The sequence below is a fragment of the Acanthisitta chloris genome, unplaced genomic scaffold (genome assembly GCF_000695815.1).
Source record: "Acanthisitta chloris isolate BGI_N310 unplaced genomic scaffold, ASM69581v1 scaffold4148, whole genome shotgun sequence".
Classification (NCBI taxonomy): Eukaryota; Metazoa; Chordata; class Aves; order Passeriformes; family Acanthisittidae; genus Acanthisitta; species Acanthisitta chloris.
Window position 1 is genome coordinate 2,610 of NW_008686444.1, and position 10,785 is coordinate 13,394.

General features: G+C 44.0%; 1 protein-coding gene across 1 annotated transcript; it reads left to right on the top strand.

Annotated features, from left to right (window-relative positions):
- Nucleotides 1-1,494: 1,494 nt before the first annotated feature.
- Nucleotides 1,495-10,081, top strand: ELOVL5 (ELOVL fatty acid elongase 5; the record flags this gene model as incomplete). Its single annotated transcript, XM_009080132.1, has 5 exons — nucleotides 1,495-1,662; nucleotides 2,500-2,671; nucleotides 4,174-4,298; nucleotides 6,843-6,977; nucleotides 9,161-10,081. Coding segments are annotated over 5 exons (732 nt in total), but the record flags the coding sequence as incomplete, so codon positions are not given.
- Nucleotides 10,082-10,785: the final 704 nt, after the last annotated feature.

Genomic DNA, 10,785 nt, shown 5'->3' on the forward strand with positions numbered 1-10,785 from the left:
TTCTGGAGACTGAACATCCCCAACTCCCTCAGTCTTTCCTCATCACTGAGGTGCTCCAGTCCCTTCAGCATCTTCCTTGCCCTCCCCTGGAGCTGCTCCAGGAGCTCCATGTCCCTCTGGTCCTGAGGATCCAGAACTGGACACAACTGCTCTTCATGCTATCCTCAAGAGGAAAAACATCTTCATAAAACAATGTCCAGTGATCCCTTCTGTTGAGATATTAAAGAGGAGCTTGCTTGTGTCCTTGCACCTGCTTCCTCCTCCCATTCCACCTTCACCCTGTCTCTCCATCTCCCACCTGTGAAAGGGTGGGATGTAGACATCCAGGTTGGATCTTGCTTCTCTGAAGGTTTCAGCCACCCCCTAAGCACCTGTCACCCTGTCACCCTCTCATGACTCACAGCTGGTTGTGACTCTTCAAAGTCATTTCATTATGTTTGGGGTGTTATTTGTTATGTCAGGATGTCAGGCAGGCAGTGGCATATCCTGCGGAAGAAGTCACACACTGTGCTCAGGATGAGTGAACTGCTCAGACAGATCTTGAAGAACCTCAGTGCAGTGAAACCTTCGTGGTTAGCTGCTGAGGATAGGAAAGCTGAAGGTTTGCTCTGTTACGTGTTTTAAAAAAAAAATTGTAGTCACATCTCCGTGTCTAAAATTTCTTTAAAATAAATTTTTTATTTCCAAAAATAATCATAAGAAAACTGTATTTACTTTAGTTATCTACTTTCTCTAGTAATGAGATCATCAGCCAAGACTGATTCCTGCTCTGCTCTTACAGGTGAGGGCAGCCTCACCTGGAATATTGTGTGCAGTTTGGGCACCCCATTGTAAGAAAGATATTAAGTTATTGGAGAGTTTCCAGAGGAGGCAATGAAGATGGTGAAGGACATTGAGGGGAAGCCACATGAGGAGTGACTGAGGTCACTTGGGCTGTTCAGCTGGAGAAGAGGAGACTGAGCACAGAGCTCATGGCTGGTACAACTCCCTCAGGGAAGGAAGTGCAGGGACAGGAGCCAGGGAATGGGCTGGAGTTGTGTCAGGGCAGGGTTAGGCTGGAGATTAGCAACTGGTTCTTCTTTCCCCAGAGGTGTTTGGGCCCTGAACAGCTCCCAGGGCAGTGTCACAGCCCCAAGGCTGACAGAGCTCCAGAGGTGTTTGGCCAATGCTCTCAGCACAGGGTGTGACTGTCAGGGATGTCTGTGCAGGGCAGGGGTTGGGCTGGATGATTCTCAAGGGTCCCTTCCAACTCTGATTAATCTATGAAGAAGGAAAGAGATTTCTTGAGAATCTGTTACATGATTGTGAAAATACACACTCTGCATGAGCTAAGTGGAGATAAGATCTTGTAAAGATGTTGTCTCCTATTTTTATTCTGCTACACCACAATGAGAAGAATTTCTTAGTCCACCCTCCACTATGATTCTGTCACTGCTTGGAACTTGGATCCAACCTGATGCTGCACTCAGGTATCCTCAGATCTCTTGACACCAGGTGTTGAGGCAGAGCCACTGTGGGGGTTTGCAGGTGCTGTGGGGTGCACCCTTCTCCCCAAATAACACTTTCTTCTTTTCATTTGCTCAGCTGGTGACAGGAGTATTGGAAGGAGGATACAATTTCTACTGTCAGGATACACACAGTGGAGGAGAAGCTGATATGAAGGTACTGTAATCGAGACTTAGAGCTGGTAATGTTTCAAATCATCTGCTTGAAGTGTAAGTGGAGAGCAAAGCAGTATTGGTTATGCACTTTTTGCTTAAATTCTATGCTCATTTTTCCCTCCTTTTGCAATACAATGGAGAGTGCACTGTCAAATGTGATAGATAGTCTACAATATATTCATGGCTGGTGTTTTGGTGAGTAATTATGAGTGAATTTTCAACTGTTCCCAGGTCAAAGAACATGACCTTGCTCTTCAGACTATGTCCAAACACTGTGTGTTGTGACTCCCCGTCTCTTTCTGAGATGTGGTAATGATTTCTTCTGGTCACACTCCTGACCTCTCCTTTCCAGGGGCACTGCAGCACCAGCTCTGGTTAAATATTTTCTTGTTTCTCTCAGGACACTGTTTTTCCCTGTAAGTGTGGTCAGGCACTGGAATAAGTTGGCCAGGGAAGTGGTGGAGTCACCATCCCCAGAGGTGTTTCAGAGGTGTCTGATGTGGCACTGGAGGATCTGGGTTAGGGTTTAGGGGTTCCAGCAGTGACAGGTTAATGGTTGGACTGGATGATCTTAGAGGTCTCCTCCAACCTTGGTCATTGTATGATGCCCTGGGTGCACAGCAGTAGCCTCATAAACCAGTCCTTTTTTCAGCTCTAGCTAAGGGTTTGCACCTGGAATCTCTGTAGAGAGACCTGAGGCAGAAGCATTACAAAAGATCTAGCAGTGTCTTCAATCCAAGCAGTGCAGGACAGTGTCTGAATTTTAGTTCCTTAGCAATCAGAAGGCTTGACAGCCCCACAACATGCAATGTTGCTAAAGCTTTTTTCTCCTCTCTAGATCATACGTGTCCTCTGGTGGTATTATTTCTCCAAGCTCATTGAGTTCATGGATACCTTCTTCTTCATTCTGCGGAAAAATAATCATCAGATCACTGTTCTGCATGTCTACCACCATGCAACAATGCTGAACATCTGGTGGTTTGTTATGAACTGGGTGCCTTGTGGTCACTGTAAGTACTAGGTTATGGTGGGAAAATTCTGCAACAAGGGCTTTGGTTTTCCTTTGGTCAAACCAGACATCTCTGGTACCTTCAGCTGCAGGATTTGTTCTGGCCCACGTTAAGCTGCTTTGCAACTATTGCAGATAGCTGCAGGAATTAAGGTGCCAGCACAGCCTCTAGGAATTTCCTGTTCATGTAGTTTGAAGAATTCATGTGGCAGTGTGACATTTCCCAGCTGCAATAGTCCAGGTCAGATATCCATCAACATTGCTTTCTCTGTTCTTGAGGTACTTGCAGACCCTCTAATGAAACAATACACATCTTTTCAAGCCAGGACCAGAAGTTTGTTTCAGCTGCAAGACAGCTCACAGTCCTTGTATCTGTCAAGTTCACTTGAGATGTTACTTTCTTAATTTAATCTCATTATACCACTAGCCATAACAAATGATTTCAATTTAAATCTCGTCCCCTGAGCGCTAAGGAACATGACCAGATGCATCTGAAGTGGAAGATTTCCTGTCTGTCTTGTCTAAATCCTGCTAACCTCTGGCAATCTGGCTTTGATTCTTCACTTTCATTGCATTTAGCTGGCATCTAGTTTCCTAATTGCATTAGGATGGCTGAGTTGTGGTTCAGACGTGCAGCTCACAGATACTATTGGACTCTCCATCCAAGAGAAACCCTTTCAGATCCAGTGGAGATGCACTGCTGGCAGGGCAGGCCAAGAGGCTGTGTTCCTCAGGAGTTTGCTCTCTGAGCCAAACAACATAGACATTCACATTTGATTTGTGTTGTCAGCATGACGGTGAGTAATGCTGAACTTACATGAAATGTGCAGCTGGAAACACATTTACCTCCCAGGAAATCAATCCCTGCTTACACAACAGTCAAAACTGCAGGTACTGAAGAGTCTGCCTTGTGTTCGTGTGCTCTTGGAAATACTTTTGTGCTATTTCTAGTCACCTGGTTTTTCTTCTTCCAAGCTTTATGTTCTGCTTGGTCATCACAGTTTTGTGCATAAGCTAAACGTTTCTTTAATGGCTAAAGGTGCTGTCAACAAGGACAAATAAAATGGCCAACTTGCAGTTTCTGAAGACATCTGTTGGGTTTGATTAGAAATGACAAAATAGGCTCCTGCCTGGAAGTGATGTAAGCCCAGAAGTAGCTGGGTGAAGCTCTCAGGTGTTGGGAACATGAATGTGCCTCTTTTCTATCAGCCTCCTCAGCTCCCTTGAGGAACCATAATCTGGATGCAAAAAGGAGTAACTCAAGGAAACAAAACCAGGAGGCTGCTGCAAAGTGCACAGCTGCAAAGCAGCTCAGCTACTCCCATTGGATGAGCAGAATAGAAATCAGAGTGGGAAAAAAACCCCTCTTGCTTTTCTTCTAAGAGAAATCATGTTTTAAATAGTAACATTTTGAACTTGTTATTTTGGTAGGGTCCATGAAACAGCATGTTCCTTCCTGGTAATGCAGTGTACCTTCTCTTTTTTCCCTTGCCCTTTTTTTAGCTTATTTTGGTGCCACACTGAACAGCTTTATCCATGTCCTCATGTACTCCTACTATGGATTGTCTGCTGTTCCAGCAATGCGTCCTTATCTGTGGTGGAAGAAGTACATCACTCAGGGGCAGCTGGTGAGTGATTTGCTCTTCATTGCTTCAGCAGGCTCTTGTATTCCTGATGAAGTCCTTTTGTCTTTCCTGAGGTAGGAAATTTTGGCAGGGGTTGAAAGAAGGGGGAACAAGCTGGTGCCTTATAGATCTTTTAGTGTTTCACCAGCTTCTGCAGCTCTGTTTTTCCAGGATGGTGGGGAGCTGGGGGGTTGTGGTGTACATGAATTGAGATCTGTGGGATATTTCTTCACCCCACCATGTTGTATGGGCTATTTGGGAGTTGTGCTGGGTTTTCTGGGAGCCAGGGAGGAGGGAGAAGCTTTTCTTCCAGCCCTGCTTGAGTGAGTGTGCTCTTCTCTGTGCTTGGTTGGTTGGGCTGATAGACCAGAAACCAGAGCAACATAGTCCACAGCTCATATGGCTTATTCTAAGCCTGTGGGTGCAATGTCCTTTCTGTCTCACTTTTGCATGCAGTTGCAGATGGTTTATTCATAGAATCATAGAATTTTAGGGATTGGAATGGACCTTACAGATCACCCAGCCCCAACCCCTGCCCTGGGCAGGGACACCTCCCACCAGAGCAGGTTGCTCAAGGCTCATCCAACCTGGCTGTGAACACTGCCAGGGTTGGGGCAGCCACAGCCTCCCTGGGCAACCTGGGACAGGGTCTCACCACCAGAACAGGGAAAACTTCTTCCTGATATCTAACCTAAATTTCCCTCTTTGTCCCCATGTCCTATCACTGGAGCTCCTAAACAAGAGTCCATCTGCAGCTTCCCTGGACCCCTGTGCTTGTGTCTCACCACCCTCACAGGAAAACACTTTTGCCTGATAATCAAACCTAAATTTACACTGTTTAAATTTGTACCCACATTTGTACCCATTTTAGTAAAAGCTGTGCAGTATTTCTGCACTCTCTCTGCACTTCAAATGGGCAGATTTTCTTCTCTTGTAGTTGTCTTGGACTCCTTGTACCCATTTGCATTGTGGCCAGTGTTGAAGCCTGAAGGCTGTGAAAAGAGCAGTGAAATCAAGCAGTGTGGCACATGCAGTAGTGATACTGCACAAGAACCAGGTTTCAATGTGTACAACGTCAGAACACCATGAGGAAATGTGCAGGAGTGTTGTTGTGTCTTCCCCATTTTGTAGGGGGGAAAAGCTGAAGCCTAGAGATAGACGTTTTTTTAAAATTATCTTCTCCCCACCCACCCCTCCCTTTCACATTCAGAGCTGTGAATAGTTCTAATAACATTTGCTGGTGATGAATAATAACATTTGCTGCCAGTGATTCAGAGTGTTGATGTTCAACATCTCTATTTCTTCTAGCACTCTGCTTCCTGAAGGATGGTGAAGCATTGTAGCAGTGGGCTCATTTGTTTTTGTTTTTTTGTGGGAGAGTTGCCTTGGTTTGGGATGTGTTTTTGTTTTCCCTTCCAGATTTAGGCTCTATTCTTCCTGCTGCTGTTGAAGTGCTGCAGAGTGCAGTGCCTTAGTGCTTGGTTTGCTCCCCTGGCTATTGTCAGCTGCTTTCCCTTCCTTGCCTGCTCTGCATGCATAGCTCTTAGGGCAGCAAAATAGCAGAGCAGAACAAACAGTCTTTCCCTTTTTAAATAAACATTCCCTAATCTGGTAGCCTGCATGTAAGGATGAATTTTGCTTAAGGCTCTCTGCAGCACTTAACCCCAAACTCTTGCTTTCTACCAAGAGGAACTGAAGGTGATTGAACCCCAATCCCCCTCCCTGACTCCTCTGCTTCCCTGCAGCCTTTACCCCAAACATTCTTCCACTGGGGCCATATGTCAGACAGTTCCTGTCTGTGGGAAGGGATTGCAGGGTCTAAGTGTAGGCCAAGTGACGCCAGATGTTTTGGAGCTCATGCAGATCTGCTCTGTTACGATGACAGAGTCAAACCCCAAGGAGCTCTCACTAGGAGGAAGGTGTTCTTTGTTCCTTAGGATATTTCATAGAATCACAGAATCATAGAATTTAAGGGTTGGAATGGAACTTACAGATCATCCAGCCCCAACCCCTGCCCTGGGCAGGGACACCTCCCACCAGAGCAGGTTGCTCAAGGCTCATCCAACCTGGCTGTGAACACTGCCAGGGTTGGGGCAGCCACAGCCTCCCTGGGCACCCTGGGACAGGCTCTCACCACCAGAACAGGGAAAACTTCTGCCTAACATCTAGCCTAAATCTTCCCTCTTTCAGTGTGAACCCATTTCCCCTTGTCTATCACTGCAGTTCCTAACACAGAGTCCATCTGCAGCTCCTTGTTGGCCCTTCAGAGATTGAAAAGTTGCTCTGAGGTCTCCACGAGTTTTATAGATCAATTCTACATAAATTACTCAAATGCTCTAAAATGGAGCAATATTAACCAAATAAACACACCTAAACAAGAGAATGCCACAAGCTGGACTCAGGTTTACAGAGAACATAAACTTTTCAAACAGACAGTATCACCTCCTGGTTTATTTGTTGAGATTTTGGTCACTAAGAGCTTTTTTTTTTTTTTTTTCTCCTTCCATTAATGTACTCCCTTTTCTTTTTTTTGTTTTCTCTCCCCAGATTCAGTTTGTCCTGACAATCTTCCAGACCAGCTGTGGTGTTGTTTGGCCATGTGCATTTCCTCAGGGCTGGCTGTATTTCCAGATTTCTTATATGATTTCTTTGATTATCCTCTTCACAAATTTCTATATTCAGGTAAGAGTAACATTTCTCAGCTCTTCCCTGCATTCTGCTGGCTGTGCCTCACTGGAAAGCTATTTTTACAGACAGATATGCTTGAAATCTCCTTTTGCTATCTTTGACTTAGAACTTAAAGTACTGCACTTGATCTACTCTCCACTCTCAAATCTGCTAATGTTTTGTGTCCATAATCTGCAATGATTAGTAATTTCAGTGAGCAATGGCTTAAAAAACTGGCTTCCTAGTGCAATTTCAACTGCAGATAAAGGAGAGGAAGAGCTTGATGTAAGAAACAAACCAGCAGTGTGTGAACCTGTGAAGCACCTGAAGGAATTGTTCATGACAAGGGGAAATGCTTGTTTTATATCCAGGGAAGCTTCCTAAACTCCCAGAAATCTGATTTTGGGTCACCTTTACAGACATTTGTTTGTATTTTCATGTGGAAAATGAGTGTTTTGAGTTGTGTTCCTGCAAAGCTGATTTCATGTCTGAACAGATCCAGACTTGGTATATGTTGGACTGAGCAGGTCATACTTGGGCTCTGTGCAAAGATGTAATACTCTTTGGAAAATCAAACCAGCAGAGCCTGCTGCCCCCAACAAGCAAACTCTATTGCTTGTTTTAAATGTCCCTTGAGAGATTTGAACATTCTGGTTCTGGTAGGGATGATTTCCTGGGGGGAAACACAGCAGGTTTCCCCATCTGATCTTCTGGTGCTTCTTAAAATAAGTCCCATGCTTCATATCACTTGCTGCATACAACTTTATTGACTTTCTTCATCAATTTTACTCATATTTTAACTTTAAACCATTTAACTTCCTTTCACACACAGAAATCTTGGGCAATGTGTTTTTTGCCAGGCAACTGAGCCCTTTGACAAAGACTAATTAATATGTATTTTTTCGCTGTATGTAATTTTTTTAGAGCCTTCCGCTGAGCCCTTTGACAAAGCCTAATTAATATGTATTTTTTTGCTGTATGTAATTTTTTTAGAGCCTTCCCTGATCCTGTTAGATTTTGATACTCATGTTGGCCAGTGGAAATGCATTTCCAGTTTCTGTCTCTGAACTTCCCTCACTGTTCTTGTTTACTTACTTCTTGTTCTGGCTTTGCTCAAGGTACTGTCACCTGCAGTGCCTCCAACATTCTTCCTCACATGTTCTGAGTATATTCTTACTCTCTAGTCTGCTCATAAAATCACTTTCCTTATGATTTATGCTTGATATAACACTACTATCAAACTGCCAAGTCTTTTTCTTTTCAAGTGCACTAATTCTCTTGCTGTGATGAATGAAAGAGACAGTATAGTCTCACACGCAAAAAGTGGTGGAGCTTGTTAGACTCTACCACTGGCACAAGGTGTTTAAAAAGCATAGAATCATAGAATTTTAGGGGTTAGAATGGACCTCAGAGATCATCTAGTCCCAACCCCTGCCCTGGGCAGGGACACCTCCCACCAGAGCAGGTTGCTCAAGGCTCATCTAACCTGGCCTTGAACACTGCCAGGGTTGGGGCAGCCACAGCCTCCCTGGGCACCCTGGGACAGGGTCTCAACACCCTTGCAGGAAAAACTGCTTCCTAATATCTAATCTAAATTTCCCTCTTTCAGTTTGTCCCCATTGCCCCTTGTCCTGTCACTGCAGTTCCTAACACAGATCCCTCTGCAGCTTCCCTGGAGCCCCTTCAGATACTGATAGGCTGCTCTGAGGTCTCCACACAACCTTCTCTTCTCCAGGCTGAACAGCCCCAACTCCCTCAGCCTGTCCTCACAGGGAGATGCTCCAGTGCTCTGAGCAACTTCGTGGCCTCCTCTGCACTCGCTCTGACAGTTCCATGTCCTTCTCACACTGAGGACACCAGAGCTGTGTGCAGCATTCCTTTAGGGTCTCACCAGAGCAGAGTAGAGGGGCAGAATCCCCTCCCTTGCCCTGCTGCCCACACTCCTGTGGATGCAGCCCAGGATTCCATTGGTTTCTGGGCTGAGCTCACACTGCAGCTCATGTTGAGTTTCTCATCCACCATCACCCTCAACTCTCTCCTCATTGCTGCTCTCTCTGTCTTCCCCACCCAACCCATAGCTGTGCCTGGGATTGCCATACAAATGATGAATGCAAGTTTACTTTGTGCCTCTGGAGTCGTGAGGAAGTGGTTCTTTATATCTAATTAAGCAAAACCATGTGTCTTTCCCTGTATCCTAGACTTACAACAAGAAGGCATCCTCGAGGAGGAAAGAGTATCAGAATGGCTCCACAGCCACTGCCAACGGGTACACAAACAGCTTTTCTTCCCTTGAGAACAATGTGAAACAAAGGAAACAAAGGAAGGATTGAAGCCCAAACTGAAAAACCATTTTGATAACCCCCAACAATGAAATCATCTGATTGTAAGCACAATGAGAGTTGTGCACTAATACTCTAATGGCTACTGTAACTATTCCTGCCTAGAATAGTGTGATTTATGTAGGACTTAACCAGTGCAAACACCCTAGAAAACTGTATCCAGAACATAAAAGTAGGTTAAAAGTGTAAAAATAACTCTGGGCTGTCACTGACCCCGCTATAGACTGTGGAAGGGAGTATTATCATAGTACCCAACACTGCTGTTGCCTTACTAGTCGATATGATAGGTGCTGAACTATGATTCACAATTTGAGAACACTGTAATCTAAACCTCCATTTTTTTTACTATAGGTCATGCATGTGATTGTAGAGGTGATTTGTATGATGCTGGTTTCAGTAGATAAACACAACATGCCTTAAATTTAAAAAAAGCAGGGCCCAAAGCTTATTACTGGTTTAAAAAAACAAAAAATTAAAAAAAAAAATTAGGGTATGTTCTCAACTCTTTGGTTGACTGACTTTTTATTAAAAAGTCATTTAGAAGAATCCATGGATCATTTTGCTGTTCTGTGTGTGATACATGAGGTTGAGTATCTCCTACGTGACACAGTGAAATTGGAAATGGCTCAGTTAGTTTTGTATATTTGGCTTTAATTGACTAAACCAGTCACAAACTAGATGGAAAAAAAAAGTTATTTTACCTTTTGAATAGATCTTATTTTTTTATTTGAGGTATGTCACTAATGGCAAAGGAATTGGCTCTTACACAGTCCAGTGAGATTTAAACAAGGTTTTCTTGCCTCTGAGGTTTAATTGTCTCTAAGGTTTAGAGCATATACAGGGTGGACCCATCTATTTTCACTTTTCTTTCTTACTTCTGAGAATCCTTAAATGCTAAGTGAAGAGTGAGTTTTTAACATGAAACTGGCAGAGTTTCAAGTGTTATTACCATAGCCATATCCACGTTTTAGCTCCTGTGACATATCCAAAAGCATATTGAAAAGTGGAGACAGAAAGATGCTTCTCTGATGGGATTGTCTGTATTTAAGTTGGTCTCTGAACTGTTCTTCATGTAGCATATGTTCACTTTTACAATGTGCCTAACACAAAGGTGGTGATTCCTCCCCCCCAACCCCCAACCAAGCAAAATTAAACAGTCTTAATCGTTTTTTTAAATGTTACTGAAATGTGCTGGAAATGTCTGTTTGTGTAATGTGAGTTGTGTATATCACTGGTAACGTTTTGGCTTGTTCTCTGAGGATTTGGTTTGAGTGCTGGTTAAAGTGACTCCTCCTTGTCACATCTTGCCTTGCACTTGTGAGGAGTCAGTTGCAAAGCCTCTTACTGGTGTTGCTGGTATTCTGGTACCTGCCATGGTAGAGCTTGGCTGGTGAATATTTTCATTCATGAAGCCCCAGAAAGATGGAATTGTGCAAGACATTCTGCTGGTCATTGCTCAAGTTTAACTGTTTTGTTTTGATATT